Below are 27744 nucleotides of genomic sequence, written 5' to 3' on the forward strand. Positions count from 1 at the left end.
TTCATAGGATTTGTCGACCTGGAAAAAGCGTTCGACAATATAAAATGGTGCAAGCTGTTCGAGATTCTGAAAAAAGTAGGGTGAGCTATAGGGAGAGACGGGTCATATACAATATGTACAACAACCAAGAGGGAATAATAAGAGTGGACGATCAAGAACGAAGTCCTCGTATTAAGAAGGGTGTAAGACTAGGCTGTAGCCTTTCGCCCCTACTCTTCAATCTGTACATCGAGGAAGCAATGATGGAAATAAAAGAAAGGTTCAGGAGTGGAATTAAAATACAAGGTGAAAGGATATCAATGATACGATTCGCTGATGACATTGCTATCCTGAGTGAAAGTGAAGAAGAATTAAATGATCTGCTGAACGGAATGAACAGTCTAATGAGTACACAGTATGGTTTGAGAGTAAATCGGAGAAAGACGAAGGTAATGAGAAGTAGTAGAAATGAGAACAGCGAGAAACTTAACATCGGGATTGATGGTCACGAAGTCAATGAAGTTAAGGAATTCTGCTACCTAGGCAGTAAAATAACCAATGACGGACGGAGGAAGGAGGACATCAAAAGCAGACTCGCTATGGCAAAAAAGGCACTTCTGGCCAAGAGAAATCTACTAATATCAAATACCGGCCTTAATTTGAGGAAGAAATTTCTGAGGATGTACGTCTGGAGTACGGCACTGTATGGTAGTGAAACATGCACTGTGGGAAAACCGGAACAGAAGAGAATCGAAGCATTTGAGATGTGGTGCTATAGACGAATGTTGAAAATTAGGTGGACTGATAAGGTAAGGAATGAGGAGGTTCTACGCAGAATCGGAGAGGAAAGGAATATGTGGAAAACACTGATAAGGAGAAGGGACAGGATGATAGGACATTTGCTAAGACATAAGGGAATGACTTCCATGGTACTAGAGGGAGCTGTAGAGGGCAAAAACTGTAGAGGAAGACAGAGATTGGAATACGTCAAGCAAATAATTGAGGACGTAGGTTGCAAGTGCTACTCTGAGATGAAGAGGTTAGCACAGGAAAGGAATCCGTGGCGGGCCGCATCAAACCAGTCAGTAGACTGAGGACAAAAAAAAAAAAAAAAAAAAAAAAAAAAAAAAAAAAAAAAAAAAAAAAAAATTATTACACTGACGGAAAAAATTGCGAAGACAAGAAATAATTAATGTAGTGTAACGAAATTTCGGGAATATTTTTGTCTAGGTAAATATTTAAGTGATTAACATTGCCAGATCAAAGGTTGCGAGATAAGCCATTGCAATTGTGTAATGCTGGTACATTAATAACCGGTGTAACTACTAACACGTTCAATGCAAGCACGCAAACGTGCGTGCATTGTGCTGTATAAGCGCCGGATGTGAGTTTGTGAGATGGAATTGCAAGAGTGTTGCACATTGTCGGTCAATACTGGTTGTGGATGACGCTGGAGTTTTCGTCCGATGATGTCCCACGTGTGTTCGATCGGAGACAGATCTAGTGATACAGCTGGCCAAGGTAACACGTCAACACTGTGTAGAACACGTTAGGCTGCGATAGCGGAGTGTGGGCGAGAGTTATCCTGTTGAAAAAGACCCTCTGGAATGCTCCTCATGAATAGCAGCGCAACAGGTCGAATCACCAGACTGACGTACCATTTTACACTCATGATGCGTGGGATAACCGCGAGACTGCTTCTACTGCCATATGGAATCTCGCCTCAGATCATAACTCCAGGTACAGGTCGAGTGTGTCAAGCACGCAGACAGGCTGGGTATAGGTCCTCATGTGGCCTCCTTCTATCTAACACAGTCATCACTGGCACCGATACAGAACCAGTTTGCATCAGAAAACACACCAACGCTTCACCCTGCCCTCCAATGAGCTCTCGCTTGACACTACTGGTCGCACATGGCGGTGGTTTTGGGTCAGTGGAATGCCCGCTACGGGGCCTCTGGCCCAGTGCTGTCTTTGAAGTAAACGATTTGCAACAGTTGGTTGTATCACTGTGCTGTCAGCTGCCGCTCAAATAGCTGCTGTAGATGTGGCACGATACGACAGAGCCATACGCCGAACATGATGGTAGTGCCACGTGGCAGTCCAAAGCCCGGCCTTTTTGCGACCGTACGTTCTCGTGAACCCCTCTGTCAGCAGTCATATACGGTGACTACACTCCTGCCAAGTCTCTCTGCAATATCGCGGAAGGAACATTCACCTTCTCGAGGCCTCGTACAAACTCAGTGAAGTGCTGGTGATGGCGCCTTTGTCACCCTAAAGGCATTCTTGACTAACCTCAACTCACAACGCCCAATCTCAAAAGGTAACTAACGCTCACGATCGTTACAGCATGCATGTAAAGTAAACCTGATTTGTATCATCATAGTGGCACCAATATTATTACTTTGTTTATGATTTTATTGCTTGCATATGTTTCTCTTAACTGAATCCCTTTTACATTTTCTTCTCATCGTTTGATAATTTTGTTTAAGACCATGTTGAATAAAAGCGGGATCGAGCGAGGTGACTCGCATTCGGGAGGACGACGGTTCAATCCCGCGTCCGGCCATCCTGATTCAGGTTATCCGTGATTTCCCTAAATCGCTCCAGGCAAATGCCGGGATGGTTCCTTTGAAAGGGCACGGCCGACTTCTTTCGTCTTCCTTCCCTAATCCGATGAGACCGACGACCTCGCTGTCTGGTCTCTTCCCCCAAAAACAACAACAACAATAAAAGCGGTGACAGATCAACCTATCTGAGCCCTGTATGTATCTCGAATTGGTCTGAGATTTCTCCCATAAATTTTGTTTTGTATGTGGTGTCTGTACGTGTCTGTTTATAAGTGTCCTAGTTTTTCTGTCTGTTCCGTATTCTTCCAGTGTGTCAAAGAGAGTCTGTTGGTCTATTGAGTCGCAGGCCTTCTTAAAGTCCACGAATGTGACTACAATGTTACTTGTCTGTCTGACCTGCAGGAGCATTCGCAGGTTCCAAATCTGTTCAGTACAGGATCTCCCTCTTCTGAAGTCTGCTTGGTGTTCACCTACCTTTGTATCAGCTTTTGTTTGTAGTCTGTTGAGTAATGCCTTGGACAGAATTTTGTAGGTGACCAGTAATAATGAGATGCGTCTGTAATTATTAGGGGCTGTCTCGTCGCTCATTTTGTGGAGTGGGTGAACAACGCACATTTCCACTCCTTTGGAATTTTATCTGTGCTCCACATTTCTGTGAGAACATTATGAATTTTCTTTGTGATATTTTGGTCTTTAGTTTCCATACCTCAGACGTGGGGTTCTGTTGGTCTTTAGTTGTATTATGATCTCCTCTACCTCCGTGATACTAGGCGGCTTCGAATCTGGGTTTGGTATTGTTTTCGTGAAGTATAATTTTTCTTTAGGATTCTCGCAGTTGAGGAATTCAACAACGTATTTTTTTAAGAATTTTGTCGTCTTCTTAGTATTTGCTTCCAGAGATCCGGCTGTTCTTTTGGAGAAGGTATTTGGGGGCTGATAACCTTTCACATTTTCGCTGAATATTCTGCAGAAATTTCTCGTATTATTTCTCTTAAAGTCGTCCTCGATTTTATTTAGTTTACTTTTGCCATATATCTGTTTCAATCTTCTAATATCTTTTGAGGACTGCTTCTGGATTTTGTTGAAATCCTTCCGTGTTTATGTTTTTCTGTCACTGCTAAACTTCTTCCATGCCAGGATTCTACGTTCAGTGGCATGGTCAGAAGTTACGTTCCACCACCCATGTTTGCGTTTTCCTGGAAATTGATCCCAACGCATTCCATTGTGAATTGCCTTTGCGAGGTCTGCCCAATTTTTTGTTGTATTTTGATTAATTTCTTGAATAGTTTGTCTTTGTTTATCGTCTGGGTCTGGTTTTATAATTTTGTTCTGTGTTGTCTTTCTGTTCTTGGGATTGGCCTAATCTATACTTGTAGCAAGTAACAGTCGGACACTAAGAATCCCTTCCTTGTTCTCACGATCGGAATTTCTCTTGTAGCCGGCCGCGGTGGCCGTGCGGTTCTGGCGCTGCAGTCCGGAACCGCGGGACTGCTACGGTCGCAGGTTCGAATCCTGCCTCGGGCATGGGTGTGTGTGATGTCCTTAGGTTAGTTAGGTTTAAGTAGTTCTAAGTTCTAGGGGACTTATGACCTAAGATGTTGAGTCCCATAGTGCTCAGAGCCATTTGAACCATTTTTTTTTCTCTTGTATTTTTGTTTGTTATGATTATGTGATCTATTTGGAATTCTTCCCATATGTTTTTGGCCATTCTCCACGTTGTGAGTTTTCGCCTTGGCTTTTGGAACTGCGTTGATATTATTTTTAAGTTAAGATTTTGATAGTAATGTCTGATATATTCCCCATTCGTGTTGGTGCGTTTGTGTGCTATGTATGGGCTTGTGATTTGCTCTCGCCTATTATTTGTCTTAGGAAGAGAAAAGTGTATACAAAAAGAAGAAAAAAACGCAAACTTAGCAGGCCTCTAAAACCCCAGAAAAGCTGATCACTTGCAGCGGGTGACCCGTCAACATGGAAAACGCCCGGAGGAAATAAGAAACGAAAAATGTCGTTGTGCTTACCGACACCACCATCACTCCACTCTAAAAATGAAAGTCAGTCAGTCTGTATTTTATCCCATAATATTCTTTCCATCTTGTCTATTTGTTCAAGATTTTCTTTTAGATGAAGTCGCGGAACCACTACGTAATTAGAATATTCTGGGACAAATCAGTTGTGGTACAAAGAATACTTTTCATTCCAAAAGCGAGGAACCATGTCCATATGTGGTGCTGTTCCACAGCGCAGATTTCTCTTCAGCGAGCTTGTGGGCCCTCCACTGACATCCCAGTCTATTTACTCGCTTACAAGATTTCTAGTTGCAAACATGATCTACTGTAAAAAGAACATCAGCATTCATATTGTGAAATAATTCAGGACGGTTATGTTTAGAGCACGACATTAAATTGCGTTTAGGAGATTATTTCACATAAATTTTCCAAAGATTTCTAGAAATATGGGGATTGGTCATACAGAAACACGTTTTTCAAACACTGTTTTAATACATTTCTCCTAGAAAACTCCTTGTATTTTCGGCAAGGCTACTTTAAGTTCACTTAATCACGTTATGGTAATTTTCATTCAGTAAAACGAACGGGCCGGCCCCCCTATGCAATACGAATCTTGCCGAGGCTTGCTTACCTCAACGTTATAGACAGCCGTATCGCAAGTACAACCACAGAGGAGGGGTATCTACGCAGTGACCACGCAAACATGTCGTTTCTAAAGAGTAACAGGAGGCTAATCAGTAGCTGCAGGGGGAGTAGTCTCGATGATTTACTGATCTGGCATTGTAACGCTAGCCAGCATGGCAGGGCTGTGCTGGTACTGTGAACGGCCCAACGCAAGGCGAAACTAAAGCTGTTATTTTTCCTCAGGGTATGAAGCTCTACTGTATGGTTAAACGATGACGTCATGCTCTTCGGTAAAATATTGCACAGGTAAACTAACGCCCTTTTGACCTTCGTGGCGAGACTGTCGAGGAGGACAGCGTCATCAGGAAAACCAGAACTGGTATTCTGAGGGTCACAAAGTTGAAATGTTAGATCTCTTAAGCAGGCATGTAGTTAAAGGGGTTTAAAAAGGGAAAGTGGTTGGTTGGGAATTAGTTAAGTTCGGTGACAGGAGAGTGTGTGGTTAAAAATACAAAATCAAAAAGGGGTATTACAGGAGTAGGTCTAAAAACGAATAGGACAACAGGAATGCTGGTAAGCTACTATGAACAGCCTAGGGAACGTGTTATCTCAACCAAGATGTATACGAAGCTTCTGTACAAATATCAGCTTGGATTTTGAAAGCATCGCTCGTGCGAAACTTAACTTGCCCTTTTCTCACTTAACATCCTGCGGACGATGGATGAAGGGCAACAGGCAGATTCCATATTCCTAGATTTCCGGAAAACGTTTGTCACGGTGACCCACTGCATAATGTTAAAGAAGATCAGAGCGTACAGAATGTGAGTACATCGAAAATTTCTTAAGTAACAGCATCCAGTACGTTCAAAATTGTTAAGGCTCTTTTTGACAAACTGCCTATTGGCTTCTGTCTCGGGTTCTTCGGCCGACGTTCATCTAATGATTTTACTGACGTTTCGCCAGCACGAGTGGCTGGCATTGTCAAAGCTTCACCCTCCACCGGCAAGGGAGGGTGAAGCTTTGACAATGCCAGCCACTCGTGCTGGCAAAACGTCAGTAAAATCATTAGATGAACGTCGGCCGAAGAACCCGAGACAGAAAGAAGCCAATAGGCAGTTTGTCATTCAGTACGCTGTCCTCGGCGACGATTGTTTTTCGGACACAAGGGTATCATCGAGAGTGCCCCAGGGAAGTGTGACAGAATCGCTCTTATTCTTTGTATACATGAACTATCTGATGAACAGGATGAGCAGAAACCTGTGTTTGTTTGCTGATAACGCTGTGGCGTATGACAAGGTGTCTTCCTTGTGTGACTCTAGGAGGATAGGAGATGACTAAGACAAAATTTCTAGTTGGTGTGATGAATGCAGAAAATTGTAGTTTAATACAGATGAGTAGGATCAACATTCTCGTAATGTTCGAGTATAGAATTAGTAGTGTGCTACTTGAAAACGTCAGGTCGATTAAATGTCGAAGCGTAACATTGCACAGTGATATGAAATGGAACGAGCACGCAAAGGTTGTGTTGGGAAAGGCGAATGGTCGTCACTGGTTTATCAGGAGAGCGTTGGGAAAGTAGAACACTAGGACGACCCGTTCTTGAAACTGCTCGGAGGCGTGGGATCGCCACCAGGTCGGATTAATGGAAGACATCGAAGCAGTTCAGACGCGTGCTGTTAGATTTGTTACCGGTAGGTCTGATGAACATGCTAGTATTATGAAGATGCTTGGTGAGCTCAAATGGGAATCCCTGAGGGGGAGACGATGTTCTTCTAGCGAAACATTATTGAGAAAATTTAGAAAACCGGATTTTTCAGCTGACTACAGAACGACTTTATTGCCGCCAGCACCACGACCACAAAGATAAGATAAATAAGGGATCGTATAGAGGCACATTGACAGACGTTTCTCTCTCGTTCCGTTTGCCAGTGGGCCAAGAAAGGAAAAGAGTAGTAGTGCTACAAAATTCGCTCCGCCATGCACCATACTGTGGTTTGCGGAGGATGTATGTAGACGTAGCACAAGTTCAGAATATGTCTGTAGAAGCTACTTACTACCTGTATTAAATAAGTGCTGTTGCTTTCTAATGTCGCAGTAATACCTGCCAGTTCCAAGCTATCGAGTTGTGTATAACGACAACAAATCGTCCCGGAACACAGTACAGGCTGCATCACATCCACGTCATAACAGATGTTCAGAGTATCCTCCATGGGAGTGAAGGTGATAGGGTTAAAAAATGGTTCAAATGGCTCTGAGCACTATGGGACTTAACATCTATGGTCATCAGTCCCCTAAAACTTAGAACTACTTAAACCTAAGGACATCACACACATCCATGCCCGAGGCAGGATTCGAACCTGCGACCGGAGCAGTCGCGCGGCTCCGGACTGAGCGCCTAGAACCGCTAGACCACCGCGGCCGGCTGATAGGGTTAGTAGCGGGTGTCATGCATGATACAAATAATCGTACTTTGGCTAACATCATGGTGGCGGGCCACGTAGCTGGAGTTTGTACTGGGGTTCGTCTCAGTGTCTTGTAGAACACGGTCCGCCAAATCTGGTATGTGGTGTACGTCTCCCTGCTCGTTCGTCTGCCTGAAAGCACCCATGATCACGCAAACGTCCAAGAATGGAAATGTTGTGTGATTTGGTTGGTGTCTGTGAGGGTATTTGTTTTGGTAAAGCCGTGCTACCTCTCGAGCGTTTCCATCTAATTGGCCTTACACAGACACTACCTCGGCTTGTTCCCGACATGAATACCGGATCGTTCTGCTGCTTACAGTACGCTTCGTTAAGCGCACAGCCTGCGACACACGAGAAACACAAGGCACGTTCGCCAGCGCCATCTACTGGGGCAACGATGCATTTCCGGACACATCTTCAGAGGACACCTTTTCCTCCATTTCCGTCCTTGCAGTTTGTCGGTTTTATTAATGTTCAGCCTGCGTACACCAGCCTTTTATACTAAGAGTAGTGTTGCCCATATTATGTTCAACATTAAAGACAAGATTCTATCTTCAGAACAGAGTGGAACTCAAAGGATTTCCTACAATCTGTGTGGCAAATTATATGTAGATCAATCAAGTAGGGCTTAACTACTAGACTTACTGAGCATGAGGGAACTGCAGACTGAGAAAGAAAGATTCCACCAATATTTAACACGCTCTGAATGAATGTCATTCTTATGATATTAAATTTGATGTCCTTCATGGAGGAACTGAAGACAGAAATCTACCATCCTCAAAATTCTGACTATTAATGAATACGAATCAAAGTATCTTGACCTGGTACTTAATGACCAAATACAGTTTCATTATTCACTCTTACTAAAGTGGCAGCATCCATTTAATATTTTCCTCACCATTACATAATATGCTTGTTATAGCTGTTCACTGCCCACATTAAGTTGATTACTTTCTCCCCCCCCACCCCCTTCCCACAGGTTTTTCTGCTTTTTCATCAAATTCACCAGTTTTTCCGTGTAGCATTACTCACTTGTACAACGTTTGTGGCTTATACATTCCAATACTTTTAATCCTTGGGTAAAAGTTATATGAGAATTATTTTTTCAGACTTTCTTTGTGAATATAATTATGCTTGTGTTTTTGTATCTATATATGGTCGTAAAACGTCACACATCTTCGAAATACAATTTCTGTACAGCTATGAACGCTGGCTGATATTGTGCAGAGTATTTGTTTAATATCAAGTCATCTGAGTATTGCTTAGAAAGCCGAAAGCCGGTTGATAACGAACTATTAAATAAATATTATTCAGGAATATCAATACTGTGCGTTTAAGTTTTTAATATGTCTATGTTTGTCCAAGTACCGACGGAATATTCCATAAATATTAAAGTTCCCGTGTTATAGATCAAGCGTGATACGATTCTGCAGTTGGCGTCTTACCTTCCGTTTAAAGATGACGTAGACAAAAATATATTAGAATTTGTATTGAGGTGTCCAATCACTATCGCTCGACTGACAACGGAACCAACATACGCTATAATCTTGTATGAAAGAGAAGGTGGAAAAACAAATGAAAACGTTATTCTATACTTGACTGCGAGAGACAGAACACAAGCAATTGCCACTTCACGAAACAAGAAACGTACAGTGCAGAAGTTCTAAAGCAATCGTCGTCCGGAATGAAAGATCGTCCCATCGATAAGCTATAAAGCACGAAAGGGTAATTGAAATTATGAAGATGGACAGAATACCAGAAAGCAAACTGTATTAACACTAGTGTTAAACGAGATGGGTTTCATGGAAAATTCGAGAACAAAAGATACTGCCCTCATTTTTCATGTCGTACACATTTTGCAACAGAGACATTAGGGCCAGCAGGTAAACCCGAATCAACAGTGTTAATGATCCCATTACCCAACTACCAAACAAGTTGCCGGTGTGTCAACGTGCTGAACTCCTATTCGGTAGCAGCACGCTACATACACGCTGAACTAGGTTATCCATGGCTTCTGGAAATAACTTAAAAGTAAGTGTTAGCACGTCTTATTCGGTACGCTGCCTTGCCATATACCTGTAGAACTGAGCTCGCACTGTGTATCTAATGATCTCAGTATTGGCTAGACGGTAAACTGTGACTTTCCTTCTGCTAAACAACTGTCTCTTTATACTCACATTGTAACCAAATATACCTCTGTTTGTACCTAAAAAATTGAGAAGGTATTCTGATGCCACAGCCTTATGCTTCTCATCGCATCACCGCAAAATGTAATAGGAGAAATTAGAAAATGTTGTTGTTGTGGTCTTCAGTCCTGAGACAGGTTTGATGCAGCTATCCATGCCACTCTATCCTGTGCAAGCTTCTTCATCTCCAAGTACTTACTGCAACCTACATCCTTCTGTATCTGTTTGGTGTATTCATCTCTTGGTCTCCCTCTACGATTTTTACTCTCCACGCTGCCCTCCAATACCAAATTGGTGATCCCTTGATGCCTCAGAACATGTCCTACCAACCGATCCCTTCTCTTCTCCCCAACCCTATTCAGTACTTCCTCTTTAGTTATGTGATCTACCCATCTAATCTTCAGCATTATTCTGTAGCACCACATTTCAAAAGCTTTTATTCTCTTCTTGTCCAAACTATTTATCGTCCGTGTTTCACTTCCATACATGGCTACACTCCATACAAATACTTTCAGGAACTACTTCCTGACATTTAAATCTATACTCGATGTTAAAAAATTTCTCTTCTTCAGAAATGATTTCCTTGCCATTGCCAGTCTACATTTTATATCCTCTCTACTTCGACCATCATCAGTTATTTTGCTCCCTAAATAGCAAAACTCCTTTACTACTTTAAGTGTCTCATTTCCTAATCTAATTCCCTCAGCATCACCCGACTTAATTAGACGACATTCCATTATCCTCGTTTTGTTTTTGTTGATGTTCATCTTATACCCTCCTTTCAAGACACTGTCAATTCCGTTCAGCTCCTCTTCCAAGTCCTTTGCTGTCTCTGACAGAATTACAGTGTCATCGGCGAACCTCAAAGTTTTAACTTCTTCTCCATGGATTTTAATACCTACTCCGAATTTTTCTTTTGATTCCTTCACTGCTTGCTCAATATACAGATTGAATAACATCGGGGAGAGGCTACAACCCTGTCTCACTCACTTCCCAACCGCTGCTTCCCTTTGATGTCGTCCGCAGCTCGTGGTCGTGCGGTAGCGTTCTCGCTTCCCGCGCCCGGGTTCCCGGGTTCGATTCCCGGCGGGGTCAGGGATTTTCTCTGCCTCGTGATGACTGGGTGTTGTGTTATGTCCTTAGGTTAGTTAGGTTTCAGTAGTTCTAAGTTCTAGGGGACTGATGACCACAGATGTTAAGTCCCATAGTGCTCAGAGCCATTTGAACCATTTGAACCCTTTGATGTCCCTCGACTCTTATAACTGTCATCTGGTTTCTGTACAAATTGTAAATAGCTTTTCGCTCCCTGTATTTTACCCCTACCACCTTCAGAATTTGAAAGAGAGTATTCCAGTCAACATTGTCAAAAGCTTTCTCTAAGTCTACAAATGCTAGAAACGTAGGTTTGCCTTTCCTTAATCTAGCTTCTAAGATAAGTCGTAGGGTCAGTATTGCCTCACGTATTCTGATATTTCTACGGAATCCAAACTGATCTTCCCAGAGGTCGGCTTCTGCTAGTTTTTCCATTCGTCTGTAAAGAATTCGCGTTAGTATTTTGCAGCCGTGACTTATTAAACTGATAGTTTGGTAATTTTCACATCTGTCAACACCTGCTTTCTTTGGGATTGAAATTATTATATTCTTCTTGAAGTCTAAGGGAATTTCGCCTGTCTCATACATCTTGCTCACCAGATGGTAGAGTTTTGTTACTACTCGCTCTCCCAAGGCTGTTAGTAGTTCTAATGGAATGTTGTTTACTCCCGGGGCCTTGTTTCGACTGAGGTCTTTCAGTGCTCTGTCAAACTCTTCACGCAGTATCATATCTCCCATTTCATCTTCATCTACATCCTCTTCCATTTCCATAATATTGTCCTCAAGTACATCGCCCTTGTATAGACCCTCTGTATACTCTTTCCACCTTTCTGCTTTCCCTTCTTTGCTTACAACTGGGTTTCCATCTGAGCTCTTGATATTCATACAAGTCGTTCTCTTTTCTCCAAAGGTCTCTTTAATTTTCCTGTAGGCAGTATCTATCTTACCCCTAATGAGATAGGCCTCTACATCCTTACATTTGTCCTCTAGCCATCCCTGCTTAGCCATTTTGCACTTCCTGTCGATCTCATTTTTGAGACGTTTGTATTCCTTTTTGCCTGCTTCATTTACTGTATTTTTATATTTTCTCCTTTCATCAATTAAATTCAATATTTCTTCTGTTACCCAAGGATTTCTACTAGCCCTCGTCTTTTTACCTACTTGATCCTCTGCTGCCTTCACTACTTCATCCCTCAAAGCTACCCATTCTTCTTCTACTGTCTTTCTTTCCCCCATTCTTGTCAATTGTTCCCTTATGCTCTCCCTGAAACTCCGTACAACCTCTGGTTTAGTCAGTTTATCCAGGTCCCATCTCCTTAAATTACCACCTTTTTGTAGTTTCTTCAGTTTTAATCTACAGTTCATAACCAACAGATTGTGGTCAGAGTCCACATCTGCCCCTGGAAATGTCTTACAATTTAAAACCTGGTTCCTAAATCTCTGTCTTACCATTATATAATCTATCTGATACCTTCCAGTATCTCCAGGCTTCTTCCGTGTATACAGCCTTCTTTCAGGACTCTTGAACCAAGTGTCAGCTATGATTAAGTCATGCTCTGTGCATAATTCTACCAGGCGGCTTCCTCTTTCATTTCTTAGCCCCAATCCATATTCACCTACTACGTTTCCTTCTCTCCCTTTTCCTACTGACGAATTCCAGTCACCCATGACTATTAAATTTTCGTCTCCCTTCACTATCTGAATTATTTCTTTTATTTCATCATACATTTCTTCAATTTCTACATCATCTGCAGAGCTAGTCGGCATATAAACTTGTACTACTGTCGTAGGCGTGGGCTTCATATCTACCTTGGCCACAATAATGCGTTCACTATGGTGTTTGTAGTAGCTTACCCGCATTCCTATTTTCATATTCATTATTAAACCTACTACTGCATTACCCCTATTTGATTTTGTGTTTATAACCCTGTAGTCGCCTGACCAGAAGTCTTGTTCCTCCTGCCACCGAACTTCACTAATTCCCACTAAATCTAACTTTAACCTATCCATTTCCCTTTTTAAATTTTCTAACCTACCTGCCCGATTAAGGGATGTGACATTCCACTCTCCGAGCCGTAGAACGCCAGTTTTCTTTCTCCTGATAGTGACATCCTCTTGAGTAGTCCCCGCCCAGAGATCCGAATGGGGGACTATTTTACCTCCGGAATATTTTACCCAGGAGGACGCCATCATCATTTAACCATCAGGAAAGCTGCATGCCCTAGGGAAAAATTACGGCTGTAGATTCCCCTTGCTTTCAGCCGTTCGCAGTATCAGCACAGCAAGGCCGTTTTGGTTAGTGTTACAAGGCCAGGTCAGTCAATCATCCAGACTGTTGCCCCTGCAACTACTGAAAAGGCTGCTGCCTCTCTTCAGGAATCACACGTTTGTCTGGCCTCTTAACAGATACCCCTCCGTTGTGGTTGCACCTACGGTACGGCTATCTGTATCGCTGAGACACGCAAGCCTCCCCACCAACGGCAAGGTCCATGGTTCATGGGGGGAATTAGAAAATAAATATTTTATTAAGAACGTCCTAAACGCCATGCCAGGGAACCGACCGGGTGTAAGTGGCAATAAGAAAGATTTTGTTCAAAGAGCCAGTGAAGCTGAGACACTATGTTTTATTTGTAATAATACGAGTACAGAAATAGAGCAGTAGGTTTTTAACTAGTAGAACTGTAATCAACAAAAACCATTTCTCATATCTTCAAATTTTGGACTTCCAGAGAGAAGCACTACCTGGCACAAAGACCATGCGGCATTTACCAACGCATGTTTTAAACAGTTTCTCCATGATTTGACACCTAGATCAAGGCTTGGGACATGCAACAGAGTACCGAGATCATAATACCACTAAAAACGCATTTTGTGAAAAAAATGTCACGTAGAACGTTTTCAATTTTCACTCTTCATATACAGGGTGATTCCGTGATAATATTACAAGCTTTTAGGGATGATGAAGAAGGGTAAATGTATCACTCTGAGGTAAGGGACCCTTGTCGAGAAACGAACGAGTCAAAATGTATAGTTGTTGCTAAGATTGTAGAGTAGGAAACTTTCGGAGGTGGCTGTATGGACGAAAACAATAAATAAAATGTGTAGTAGACACAGGCTCTAAAATACAAACTTTAGGAGCTATGAGCATTTGTTCGACCTCGATTCTGCGAAACACATCTCTTCTACTGCAAGCTCTTTGGTTTCCGTATTTGTAGGAGGTGTAGGAGGTGTTGTTGACCGTAAGTTACAACGTCCAGCAGATATTGACTCTAAAATGCATACATTAAGGGCTGTGAGCACTTGTTCACCTTCGCTGCTGTTAATCTATTGTACTCAACAAGTGCCAACAACTTTTAAGATATGCGTTTCAGAGAACATGTTTACCACACATTTTTTTCTTGTTTTGATCCACACTACCAATTCCGGAAGTTACGTACCCCTCACTCTTAGAAACAACAGTACTGCTACATGTACAGGGTGCGGAGCTTAAATCCGGACAAATTTCAATTTGAATTTCCCGCCATATCGTAGTTCCGCCGGAGGTCGCAACTGGTGTTCTTGAAAGCCATAGGCATCTAGTAAACAGTCAGACCTGAAAATGGCGGAGATGTTACGGACAAGTGCGGAGTACAACTGCAGAGCCGCGATTATCGGAAGTTCTAGCGCTGGTCGTTCGTCCACTGAAATAGTTCGAGTCTTCGGGTGCCCGAGATCAACTGTTTACGATATTGTGGTCAAGTGTAATGTTTCGGAGAAGTCTGGGGAACGTTCCGCTAACCCGGCGAGGAAACCTCATTCGAGGAAACGCGTGTCACAAACTGAGGCAGCCATCGAAAGGCTCAGCGCTGATTTGGGAGAACCCGGAACAGTCTCTGAGGAAAATGGCGTCAGTATTGCATGGAAGCGAGCGAACAGTGCGTGAGATGGTAGAGGAGGACCTCATACGATCCATTTAGTCCAAAACTGGCTCTCGGATAACGTTGACATGTTCTGGTCAAAGGAGTTCTGGCCGCGAATTGCCTGGATTTGAACCCCCTCGACGACTATGTTTGCAGCGTAGTGCAATGCATTACCAATAAGACGAGGCACCCTAATGTCACATTTCTACGCACCGCTATCGAAGTAGCATTCGCGAATATGGTTCAAATGGCTCTGAGCACTATGGGACTCAACTGCTGAGGTCATTAGTCCCCTAGAACTTAGAACTAGTTAAACCTAACTAACCTAAGGACATCACAAACATCCATGCCCGAGGCAGGATTCGAGCCTGCGACCGTAGCGGTCTTGCGGTTCCAGACTGCAGCGCCTTTAACCGCACGGCCACTTCGGCCGGCTTCGCGAATATGGACAGTGCTGTTCTGAAGAGTGCGTGTGATCGCTTCAGGACAAGATTGGAGGCAGTCATTGCGGCTGAAGTGCGTTGCATCGAGTAATGTTATGGCTCTGAGCACTATGGGACTTAACATCTGAGGTCATCAGTCCGAGTAATGTTACTCGTGAAAGATACCACTACTTATATGTAAAAGAATTTTCATTATCATTTATACACTCCTGGAAATGGAAAAAAGAACACATTGACACCGGTGTGTCAGACCCACCATACTTGCTCCGGACACTGCGAGAGGGCTGTACAAGCAATGATCACACGCACGGCACAGCGGACACACCAGGAACCGCGGTGTTGGCCGTCGAATGGCGTTAGCTGCGCAGCATTTGTGCACCGCCGCCGTCAGTGTCAGCCAGTTTGCCGTGGCATACGGAGCTCCATCGCAGTCTTTAACACTGGTAGCATGCCGCGACAGCGTGGACGTGAACCGTATGTGCAGTTGACGGACTTTGAGCGAGGGCATATAGTGGGCATGTGGGAGGCCGGGTGGACGTACCGCCGAATTGCTCAACACGTGGGGCGTGAGGTCTCGACAGTACATCGATGTTGTCGCCAGTGGTCGGCGGAAGGTGCACGTGCCCGTCGACCTGGGACCGGACCGCAGCGACGCACGGATGCACGCCAAGACCGTAGGATCCTACGCAGTGCCGTAGGGGACCGCACCGCCACTTCCCAGCAAATTAGGGACACTGTTGCTCCTGGGGTATCGGCGAGGACCATTCGCAACCGTCTCCATGAAGCTGGGCTACGGTCCCGCACACCGTTATGCCGTCTTCCGCTCACGCCCCAACATCGTGCAGCCCGCCTCCAGTGGTGTCGCGACAGGCGTGAATGGAGGGACGAATGGAGACGTGTCGTCTTCAGCGATGAGAGTCGCTTCTGCCTTGGTGCCAATGATGGTCGTATGCGTGTTTGGCGCCGTGCAGGTGAGCGCCACAATCAGGACTGCATACGACCGAGGCACACAGGGCCAACACCCGGCATCATGGTGTGGGGAGCGATCTCCTACACTGGCCGTACACCACTGGTGATCGTCGAGGGGACACTGAATAGTGCACGGTACATCCAAACCGTCATCGAACCCATCGTTCTACCATTCCTAGACCGGCAAGGGAACTTGCTGTTCCAACAGGCAATGCACGTCCGCATGTATCCCGTGCCACCCAACGTGCTCTAGAAGGTGTAAGTCAACTACCCTGGCCAGCAAGATCTCCGGATCTGTCCCCCATTGAGCATGTTTGGGACTGGATGAAGCGTCGTCTCACGCGGTCTGCACGTCCAGCACGAACGCTGGTCCAACTGAGGCGCCAGGTGGAAATGGCATGGCAAGCCGTTCCACAGGACTACATCCAGCATCTCTACGATCGTCTCCATGGGAGAATAGCAGCCTGCATTGCTGCGAAAGGTGGATATACAGTGTACTAGTGCCGACATTGTGCATGCTCTGTTGCCTGTGTCTATGTGCCTGTGGTTCTGTCAGTGTGATCATGTGATGTATCTGACCCCAGGAATGTGTCAATAAAGTTTCCCCTTCCTGGGACAATGAATTCACGGTGTTCTTATTTCAATTTCCAGGAGTGTATTTCATTTTAATAAATTTGTTTTGTAAAAAGAGTTTCATTTGTCCGGATCTAAGCGACATACCCTGTATTCCAGTGTCAGAGGTATCAGAACGATTTTCGCTTATATCTTTCCACTCGGTCGTTTCCGAACCAGGGTCAGGTACCTACAGTTCATACATCTACCCATATGCATCATCCATGAAAGTTTTTAACATCATCACGCAATCACTCTGAATATCCTGACTTTTCCTCATTTCCCACTATGTTGTGACTGAGTTAACCATTTCTGCCATTCTAATTCCCCGCTCAAATCAGCCGGCTTGAATTTCACCAGCAAGCGTCTTTAGACACACTACTTTAAAAGTACCGAGAAAGAGCACACAACGAGATTTGACAGCATCTCTTTTACACTGTTTAGTCACATTAATATGATCGCCACCTAAGTTCGATGTCAACGTGCAATAACCAGTCACAGACGGCAGACAGCGCCACTAACAGCTGAGGGAATATAAAACGTATAGGAGGGACGAGGAAAAAGACGCAGTCGTTGTCGTAATGCGTAAACGGAACAATTTATCTGATGTCCATTAGGGCATGATCATTGGCTTTTGGGCCAACGGTGTAAGCATTTCCGAAACGGCTAAGTATGTAAACTGATCGCGTGCCGTAGTGTTTAAAGTACGCCGCGGATGGAAAAATGGCACTGAACAGCTGTGGTTCACCACGGGCAATATATGTCAGGGGTCAACGATGGCTAGGAGATGTGCACAGGCGAATAGACATACAGCTGTTAAGGATCTCACCATCCTGATGAACGAAGGGGCTACTAACAATGTTTCCTCAACGACTGTTCGGAGAACGTTGCTTCATATGGACCTGAGTAGCAGGCGCCTGGTTGATGCACCCTTAGACCCTACGTCATAATGACGTAACGCTACGTCATCGTGACGTAAATAACCTAAATCGACCAAATGAGTACGGATATCGATCTTTGCAGTTGTACCGATAACGTCAAAGCTAAATGTAAATACATGTGTACAAACGAAGTGGCAGGAGTTGTGTGATATGCTCATCCCAGCTGAATGAATTGTTAAATGTAATCCCAACAGTTTGCGACGTTATTGTGTATTTCATGAACATAATTAATGTCTGAGCGAAGGAGCCATAACGAAAGCGAAAAAAGCTTGTCATTCTTTTTAAATCCGATGAATCGTGCATAAATCGTCTGGACAGAAAAGTGAAGTAACTAATTATTAAGCTGCAATCCAAAGAATGTAGGGTGTTATTGTGTGTTTCGTGAACGTAACGAATATCTGTATGAAGGAATCATAACCATAACGAAAGTTAAAAAAGTGTCTAGTCACGTTTTCAATCCGATTAATATTGAATAAATCACGTGTATAAAAACGTGAAATAGGAAGAAATTAAAGTGTTTCGTATTTTTATAAAATCCAATGAATTGTACATAACTCATGTGGGCGGAAACGTTAAACTGAGAAACTTAAGTGGTTCTGAAGATAATTCCGAATGTTGCTAGAAACATTAAACCATCTAGTTCCATGTAATTTTGCCTTCGTGTTGTAAATCAACTAAGAAAGATAGGGAAATCTTTCAGACTATCTTCATGGATCTGCTCGAAAGTTCTCTCATCACCGTTAGAGAACATATTCAGAACGACGTACACGCTAGCAACACCGGACAATAGGACAATGAAAGCACATAAACAAATAACAATGCAGATTCAAGACGCACGCAACAGTCGATATATACAGAATGCACACAACGGCCGATAGGACAACTCGTGAAACTCATGATGACGCGTGCCTACGTCACTATGACGTAGGGCTCTCCTCACCTAGCGTGAGATGAATGCTACCCGCCTGGTTGATGCACCCTTGCTGACTGTAGTCTATGGCGGCGAACACTGGAATTTACACATGCCAATACCGCAGCAGGACATCCACAGAGTGACGCCAGGTCGACTTTTTAGATGAATCACGTTCTATGCTCCATTGAAAAGATGGTCTCTGGCATGTACAGTCACGCAACAGTCATCGGAAGGGGCGTTATGATCTGGGGAATGTTTTCGTGGCATTTCCTGGATGAACTCGTCATTCTGGAAGGCGCAATTGATCAACACAAGTATGTATCTATCCTTGAGGAGAATGTTCACCCCTGTCCGAAAGGTCACAGTTCGTAGTAATAGACGGGAAGTCATCGAGTAAAACAGGTAATATCCGGCGTTCCCCAAAGAAGTATTATAGGCCCTCTATTGTTCCTGATCTATGTTAACGACATAGGAGACTATCTGAGTAGCCGTGTTCGATTGTTTGCAGATGATGCTGTCATTTACCGTCTTGTAAAGTCATCAGATGATTAAAACTACTTGCAAAATGATTTAGATTAGATATCTGCATGGTGCGAAAAGTGGCAATTGACCCTGAATAAAGAAAAGTGTGAAGTTATTCACATGAGTATAAAAAAAAAAAAAAAATCAGCTAAATTTTGATTACGCGATTAGTCACACAAATCTGAGGGCTGTTAATTCAGCTAAATACTTACGGATTCCAATTACAAATAACCTAAATTGGAACGATCACATAGATAATACTGTGGGTAAAGCAAACCAAAGACTGCGATTCATTAGCTGAACACTTAGAAGGTGCAACAGGTTTACCAAAGAGACTGCTTACACCACACTTGTCCGCCCTATTCTGGAGTACTGCTGTGCAGTGTGGGATCCGCGCCGGCCATTGTGGCCGAGGGGTTTTAGACGCTTCAGTCTGGAACCGCGCGACCGCTGCGGCCGCAGGTTCGAATCCTGCCTCGGGCATGGATGTGTGTGATGTCGTTAGGTTGGTTAGGTTTAAGTAGTTCTAAGTTCTAGGGGACTCATGACGTCAGATATTGAGTCCCATAGTGTTCAGAGCCATTTTTGTGGGATCCGCATTAGGTAGGAGTGACGGATGACATCGGAAAAGTACGAAGAAGGGCAGCTCGTTTTGTATTATCGCGAAATAGGGGAGATAGTGTCACAGGCATGATACGTGAATTGGAGTGGCAATCATTAAAACAAAGATGATTTTCGTTGCGACGAGATCTTCTCATTAAATTTCAATCACCAGTTTTCTCCTTCAATCGCGAAAATATTCTGTTGGCACCCACCTACGTAGAGGGAAATGATCATCACGATAAAATAAGAGAAATCAGGGCTTGCACAGAACAATTTAAGTGCTGGTTTTTCCCGAGTACCGTTCGAGAGTGGAACGGTAGAGAGACAGCATGAAGGTAGTTCATTGAACCCTCTGCCAGGTACTTTGTTGTGAATAGCAGAGTAATCACGTGGATGTAGATGTATATGCAGTTTGTTATTCCTCAGCAAGATGTCATCTACCTGTAGGACAATGAAACTTGTCACACAACTCACAGTATATTGGTTCAAATGGCTCTGAGCACTATAGGACTCCACTTCTGAGGTCATCAGTCTCCTAGAACTTAGAACTACTTAAACCTAACTAACCTAAGGACATCACACACATCCATACCCGATGCAGGATTCGAACCTGCGACCGTAGCGGTCGCGCGGTTCCAGAGTGAAGCACCCAGAACCGCTCGGCCACACCGGCCGGTCTCAAAGTATATGTTCATGGTTCAAAGAGCACCAGCATGATTACTGGCCTGCTCACCAAATGCCTCCCCCCTCCCTCCCCCGTCCCCTTTTCCGGATTAAAACCCAAGTGAGAATCTGTCAGACTACCTCAATTGGGCTGTTTGCGTTAAGGATTCTTAACAGTGAACCCTACTGCAGCTGGTCACGGCTGGCGTGGCTCCACATCCCACGAAGTACCTTCCATAACCCTCTTCTTGCACGTCCGCACTGCAAACGGTGGTTATTTCGACTTCTAACAGGTGGAAGGAGTGTATAGAGGGTCTATACGGGGTGATGTTCTTGAGGACGATATTATGGAAAAGGAAGAGGATGTAGATGAAGATGAAATGGGAGATGTGATATTGCGTGAGGAGTTTGACAGAGCACTGAAAGACCTAAGTCGAAACAAGCCCCAGGGAGTAGACAACATTCCATTAGAACTACTGACAGCCTTGGGAGAGCCAGTCCTGACAAAACTCTACCATCTGGTGAGCAAGATGTATGAGACAGGCGAAATTCCCTTAGACTTCAAGAAGAATATAATAATTCCAATCCCGATGAAAGCAGGTGTTGACAGACGTGAAAATTACCAAACTATCAGTTTAATAAGTCACAGCTGCAAAATATTAACGCGACTTCTTTACAGACGAATAGAAAAACTGGTAGAAGCCGACCTCGGGGAAAATCAGTTTGGATACCGTAGAAATGTTGGATCACGTGAGGCAATACTGACGCTACGACGTATCTTAGAAAATAGACTAAGGAAAGGCAAACCGACGTTCCTAGCATTTGCAGACTTAGGGAAAGCTTTTGACAATGTTGACTGGAATACTCTCTTTCAAATTCTGAAGGTAGCAGGGGTAAAATACAGGGAGCGAAAAGCTATTTACAATTTGTACAGAAACCAGAAGGCAGTTATAAGAGTCGAGGGACATGAAAGGGAAGCAGTCGTTGGGAAGGGAGTGAGATAGGGTTGTAGCCTCTCTCCGATGTTATTCAATCTGTATATCGGGCAAGCAGTAAAGGAAAGAAAAGAAAAGTTTGGAGTAGGTATTAAAATCCATGGAGAAGAAATAAAAACGTTGAGGTTCGCCGATGACATTGTAATTCTGTCAGAGACAGCAAAGGACTTGGAAGAGCAGTTGAACGAGTTGAACGGAATGGACAGTGTCTTGAAAGGAGGGTATAAGATGAACATCAACAAAAACAAAACGAGGATAATGGAATGTTGTCTAATTAAGTCGGGTGACGCTGAGGGAATTAGATTAGGAAATGAGACACTTAAAGTAGTAAAGGAGTAGTGAGGAGCAAAATAACTGATGATGATCGAAGTAGAGAGGATATAAAATGGAGACTGGCAATGGCAAGGAAAGCGTTTCTGAAGAAGAGAAATTTGTTAACATCGAGTCTAGATTTAAGTGTCAGGAAGTCCTTTCTGAAAGTATTTGTATGGAGTGTAGCCATGTACGGAAGTGAAACATGGACGATAAATAGTTTAGACAAGAAGAGAATAGAAGCTTTCGAAATGTGGTGCTACAGAAGAATGCCGAAGATTAGATGGGAAGATCACATAACTAATGAGGAGGTATTGAACTGGGGAGAAGAGGAGTTTGTGGCAGAACTTGACTAGAAGAAGGGATCGCTTGGTAGGACATGTTCTGAGGCAGCAAGGGATCACCAATTTAGTACTGGAGGGCGGCGTGGAGGGTAAAAGTCGTACAGGGAGACCAAGAGATGAATACACTAAGCAGATTCAGAAGGATGTAGGCTACGGTAGGTACTGGGAGATGAAGAAGCTTGCACAGGATAGAGTAGCGTGGAGAGCTGCATCAAACGAGTCTCAGGACTGAAGACCACAACAACAACAACAACAACAACAACAGTGTCACAGACATGATACGTGAACTGGAGTGGCCATCATTAAAACAAAGGTACTTTTCGTTGCGACGGGATCTTTTCATGAAACTTCAATCACCACTTTTCTCCTCCGATTGCGAAAACATTCTGTTGGCACCCACCTACGCAGGGAGAAATGATCATCACGACAAAATAAAAGAAATCAGGGCCCGCAAAGAAGAATTTAAGTGCTCGTTTTCCCCGCGTACTGTTCGAGAGTGGAACGGTAGAGAGACAGCATGAAGGCAGTTCATTGAACCCTCTGCCAGGCACTTTATTGTGAATAGCAGAGTAATCACGTAGATGTAGATGTGTATGCAGTTTGTTATTCCTCAGCAAGGTAGCATCTAACTGTAGGACAATGAAAAGTGTCACAGTATATGTTCATGGTTCAAAGAGCACCAGCATGATTACTGGCCTGCTCACTAAACGCCTCACTCCCTCCCTCCCCCCGCCTCTTTTCCGGATTAAAACCCAAGTGAGAATCTGTCGGACTACCTCAATTGGGTTGTTTGCGTTAAGGATCCGTAACAGTGAACCGTACTGCAGCTGGCCACGGCATTGGAGTTGGCGTGGCTCCGCACCCCACTAAGTACCTTCCATAGCCCTCTTCCTGCATGTCCGCACTGCAAAAGGTGGTTATTTAGACTTCTAACAGGTGGTCACATCAATGCGACTGGACCGTGCAAGTAAAACTGTCATTAGCTGCGATTTATAATTTGAGTTCACCAAAAGAAGATTAATAACCCTTACATACTATAATTAGTGATGAAAAATACACGGCGTCCTAGGGCCCCCCAAAAGTTGTAGAAGTGTGTAGACTCACCCGGGGACGGATGTGGAGTTGGCGACGACGTCGGGCACGCTCTCGCGGCTGAGCTCGTCGGCCATGGCGACCTTGAGCTGGTGGCCGAAGCTGGCCAGGTCTTCCCGGAAGGCGTCGCTGGCGGGCGTCAGCGCCGGGGGCAGCGGCGTCGCCGTGCCGCCCTCGCCGTCCACGTCCGCGTCGCCACCTCCGTCCACCAGCGCTTCCTCCGGCTCTTCGTTGTAGATGACGAAGTAAGCGAACGTCAGGTAGATGACGGATATTATGAAGGAAGGTATGGGGATTGCCATGGCGTACACCAGGTTCATGTACACCTGGTGCATGTCGAGGTCGCTGATGACGAGCCCGGGGTCCACCTTGCTGTAGTAGCACGAGAAGTTGGTCCCGGGCGTCTCGTACAGTCCGACGAAGATGGTGCAGTTGAGCATCGGCGGGTAGCCGCAGCCCTTCACGTTGGGGAACAGCTTGGCGAAGGTGAAGTACCACTCGGAGTCGTTGCCCATGAGCCCCGTGCGCGGCTCGAGCGGCTGGTCCTCGTCGCCGGAGAAGTCGGCCTCGTCGTCCTCCTCCTTCTGCGGCTCGAAGTACTCGTAATCGCGCAGCGCGCGCTCCACCCGCGCGTCTCCGTCCTCCTCGGCCTTCCTTTCCTCGCCTCCCTCTTCCCCTTCGGATGGTCTCAGCTTGTAGTTTACCCGGATCTGCGTGCACTCGTACACCTCCTTGGTGCAGCCCTCGCGGCACGAACTCCAGGTGCAGTTGGACACACCTTGTTGCTTTAGCGTGTCGACCGTCTGACACCACGCCGGGTTCGTGTCGAACTCCATGAAGATTGTGGTGAAGGCCGGATCGATCACGAAAGGCACGAGGAAGAGGAAGGCGAAGAGGCTGAAAGTCCCGAGGAGGATGAAGAACGCAGTGGTGTAAAACAGCAGTTTCTGCAAGAATGTCGGTGGGATGACCTCGGGTTCCTCCGCCATGGCAGTGGTAGTAGAAGTCACGGCTCCCGCATCGCCGCGCCCTCAGCGATCACCGCTCCTCCATGCCTGCCACACTACACCACATTCACAATCTCGTACGCACTACTCTGTGGCCCGTACACGAATTCGACGTGCTGCGCATATTAGTAACTCTTACATTAATCGATATCTGATGTACTTCTGTATCGGATAATGCCTAAATGAGGCATAATTCTGTGTCGTTCTAGGGGACTGATGACCATAGCTGTTAAGTCCCGTAGTGCTCAGAGCCATTTGAACCATCTGAACGACTATATGAGGCATACGTCTCTAGATTTGTGACTAAGAAATGCTTCCGTGAGTATAACTGTACATTTTTAGTATTTCCTCGATTATCTGGTGTTGGATGAGTGGGAATCAATGTGCTTGATCAGAGATTTCTGTTGTATCCACGGACCCAACCAACTCGGGCACGCGCGCCCTGACCGTGACATCGCTGGCCACAGTTCCTGTCGGGCCGTCGGCGTCTCAGGGCGTTACCGCCGACGGAAGAGGTCGCGCCATGGCTGAGCTCGGGTCCGCAGCGCCCTCTGCCTTTTGCATATAACGAGGAGCGCTGGCCCCGAGACGGACAGTCTATCGTCGATTGTCTATTGCTAGCCTTTCGTGGAGTTTATAGCGGAGCCATTGAAGTGTGATATTTGCTATTGTATTCGACTAGGCTCAGTACACGGATACTCTTGGATATTACTTGGACTTGTATTGCTGGTACACGTTTCGTCAGAAATAAAGATAAGTTATCTCTTCATTGTAGCTGGCGCAATTCTTGTCATTAATTATTTTTCGGCCAACAGACATAGCTACATCCTGGTCACTACCCACGCTTTATACAATTTGTGGTGGCTGCCCCAAAAGTACCGCCGAGGACCTTGGGTTTGCGAGCCGTCACGAATATTTCAGGTTTTCTTTTCAGATAAGTTTTGAGTTATTTTGTGGTACTTGTGACTTCACCTTGGGGAAATAGTTGTACCTATATACGGTACAAAACAAGTTGTGAAGTATTTGTTGGTTCCATCAACGAAGGAATATCACACGGTGTTGTCAGTTTGTGCCGTGCTAAATAGATTTTCAGTTCAGCTAAACAAAAGGTAAATTTGCCATCCACATTGCTTTCCTAGGCATGGCCCTATTGCTGTTGCCTCCCTCTGACCTTTGAACTGATATACCCAGTCATTTGCAGTTTAATATAGACTCTGAGCCATGAAGCAACTTGACAGATAAAAATCCTAAGACTGACTGGGGATAGAACCCGAGAGGTTTGGATCTGTAGTTTGGCACTTTACAACTGAGCCAGCCACGTACATTCAGCTATGTTATTTATTCTGTTATTGAAATTTTACTCTAGTTGATTTCTGAGATGTAAGATTCCATCTTGAGTCACCCGTAAGGGACGCTTCGTGATACCAAGTATCCGCGTGTGAGTTCTAGCGCAAGAAACCGGTAAAGAGGAATACGTGCATGACTTTAACCTTAGAACACTGAAGAGGGGAAATGTTACGTTGTTACTAAACTATCGTATTTTACAACACCATATTTTATTCGCAGGAAGTCATAATTTATAGTTCGTGCGGTAGTTAATTTCAGGTATAAGATCTCCAACGGTATGTCACATACAAAATAAGTACAAAATATCCGGTTTTGCACTCTATACTAACAAATGGCGGGAACCAAAAATTGATAACAACTGCAGTCGTAAACTTGAGGGAGGTTAGTAATCTAGCGTTAAACAAACGCCAGCATGTACCAGGATCAGACTGCTTTCATAGCAAAGCGGTCAGCGCGTCTGACTGCTATGCGAAGAAGGCGGGCTAAATTCCCGGAACTGCCAGGGATTTTTCCTTAGTAGGAGGACGGGAAAGGGGTCAAATCAGCCTTGTGAGGTCAGCTGACAAGCTACCTGAATGGAAAGTAGCGGCTTCAAGGTTTGTAAAGCCTACAACGCTTGGAAGAGCAATGTGCAGTCACTAGGCAGACACCATGCTCGTACATACCGCATCTGAATGACACCACACGGCAGAGGATGACACAGCGGCCAGTCGGCTACGAAGAAGGAAGGAAGTAAGTTTGGGTTGAACGTTCCGTCGACATCGAGGCCATTAGAGACGGAGCACAAGCTTGGATTGAGGATGGGGAAGGAAAAAGGCCGCGCCCTATCAAAGGAAGTATCCCGGCATTTGTCACAGAAAACCTAAATCTGGATGACCGGACCTGGCTTTGAACCGTTGTCCTCCCGAATGCGAGTCCATTTTGTTCGGTGTCGGCTTAGAGCGGTCCTTTGGGCCTGTTTGCGGATGTATGTATTTTTTATGTACCATATCACCACCAGCTGAACTGATCGTAGTGGGGTCAAGGGGGACACAAGTTATGGAGCCTGGTGATGATTCCAGAACATGCCGGTCTCTGTCGCAGAATGTGCGAATGTTTTCATCCTTTCTGATTTCTTGAGAGAGTGTTATCTTGCGTATTCCGATTTCGCAAAGCGTCCTTTACTGATTCCGTAGGTCAGTAGTCAGAGTGACTGGTTATTACGCGGAGAACCCGGGTTTAATTCCTGCTTCTGCCAGGGATTTTTCCTCGGTGGGAGAAGTGGAGAACAGGACGCACGCAGCCTCTTGATGCCAGCTGGGCAGCTACTTGAATGAGAAGTATGACTCGAAGGGGAAAACACACACACACACATACACACACAGAAATTCTGGAAGAAATATGTGCTGACACAACGCTCCTCCATACCGCATCCGTCCGAATAATGCCATTTTCAGAGGATGGTACGGCGGTCGGTTGGTTCTGACTGGCCCGTCTGCGTCAGAACACAGAGCTTTGCTTTGTCTTTACAGGTGACTCAAGATAGAATCATACGATCCCGATATCGATTGCAGTGCAATTTCAGTATCGGAATAAATTCCACAGCTCAGGTATAACATGGTTGGCCCAATAAATAAGTTCTAACGTGATTTTACTTCTGTGTTGAACTGTAGGTGTTTCAATAGTTGGCTGATTAAGCCTTCTTAGATGCCAGAAGAATGCGAGAGGAAGAGGGACAAATCAATTAAAGCATTATGATATTGATGGCTGCTTTCTTTTTTCGATAGATGATCATCTTTCTTTAGGTCAACATCCAGTTGAATTGTAACCACTCCACTTGTTCCTCGAACTCAAAATGAAGAAAGAAATAAGCTGTGACTTTTTTGAAGGAACCGTTAAATACGTCATTTCGATAGTTCTGTGGAACTAGAGAATAGTGGGACATAGCTATTAGCGGTTACGTGTCTCAGTCGTTTATTCGCGCAACTTGACTTTGTGAGATACACTCAAGCTTAACGACTTTTTTGTAGGTCACATCTATGACTATAACAGAGGAATTGTAACCATAGTAATCCAAAACCAGGTTGAAAAAAGTTGCATTATTCTTGTATTTATTTATTGCTATGGCTGGATGCCCCTAAACGAAAATTTCATACTGTTAGTTCGACATCAGTACGTTCGAGC

At 44.6% G+C, this 27744-nt stretch overlaps 1 protein-coding gene across 3 annotated transcripts in view; it reads right to left on the reverse strand.

Annotated features, from left to right (window-relative positions):
• Positions 1 to 27744, reverse strand: part of LOC124721506 (protein tipE) — a 219210-nt gene that overhangs the window by 185665 nt on the left and 5801 nt on the right. For 2 of the 3 annotated variants that reach the window (XR_007006342.1, XM_047246523.1), the window contains exon 2: positions 23240 to 24282. Coding sequence is in view for 2 of the 3 variants with exons in the window: in XM_047246523.1 (XP_047102479.1) it covers positions 23240 to 24216 (977 nt within the window). In the remaining variant the exon portion in view is untranslated. Of the gene's footprint in view, positions 1 to 22910; positions 23040 to 23239; positions 24291 to 27744 lie in introns of those variants that run through there. The other variant, XM_047246522.1, reaches the window with a different exon arrangement.

This window comes from Schistocerca piceifrons, chromosome X (assembly GCF_021461385.2).
Source record: "Schistocerca piceifrons isolate TAMUIC-IGC-003096 chromosome X, iqSchPice1.1, whole genome shotgun sequence".
Classification (NCBI taxonomy): domain Eukaryota; kingdom Metazoa; phylum Arthropoda; class Insecta; order Orthoptera; family Acrididae; genus Schistocerca; species Schistocerca piceifrons.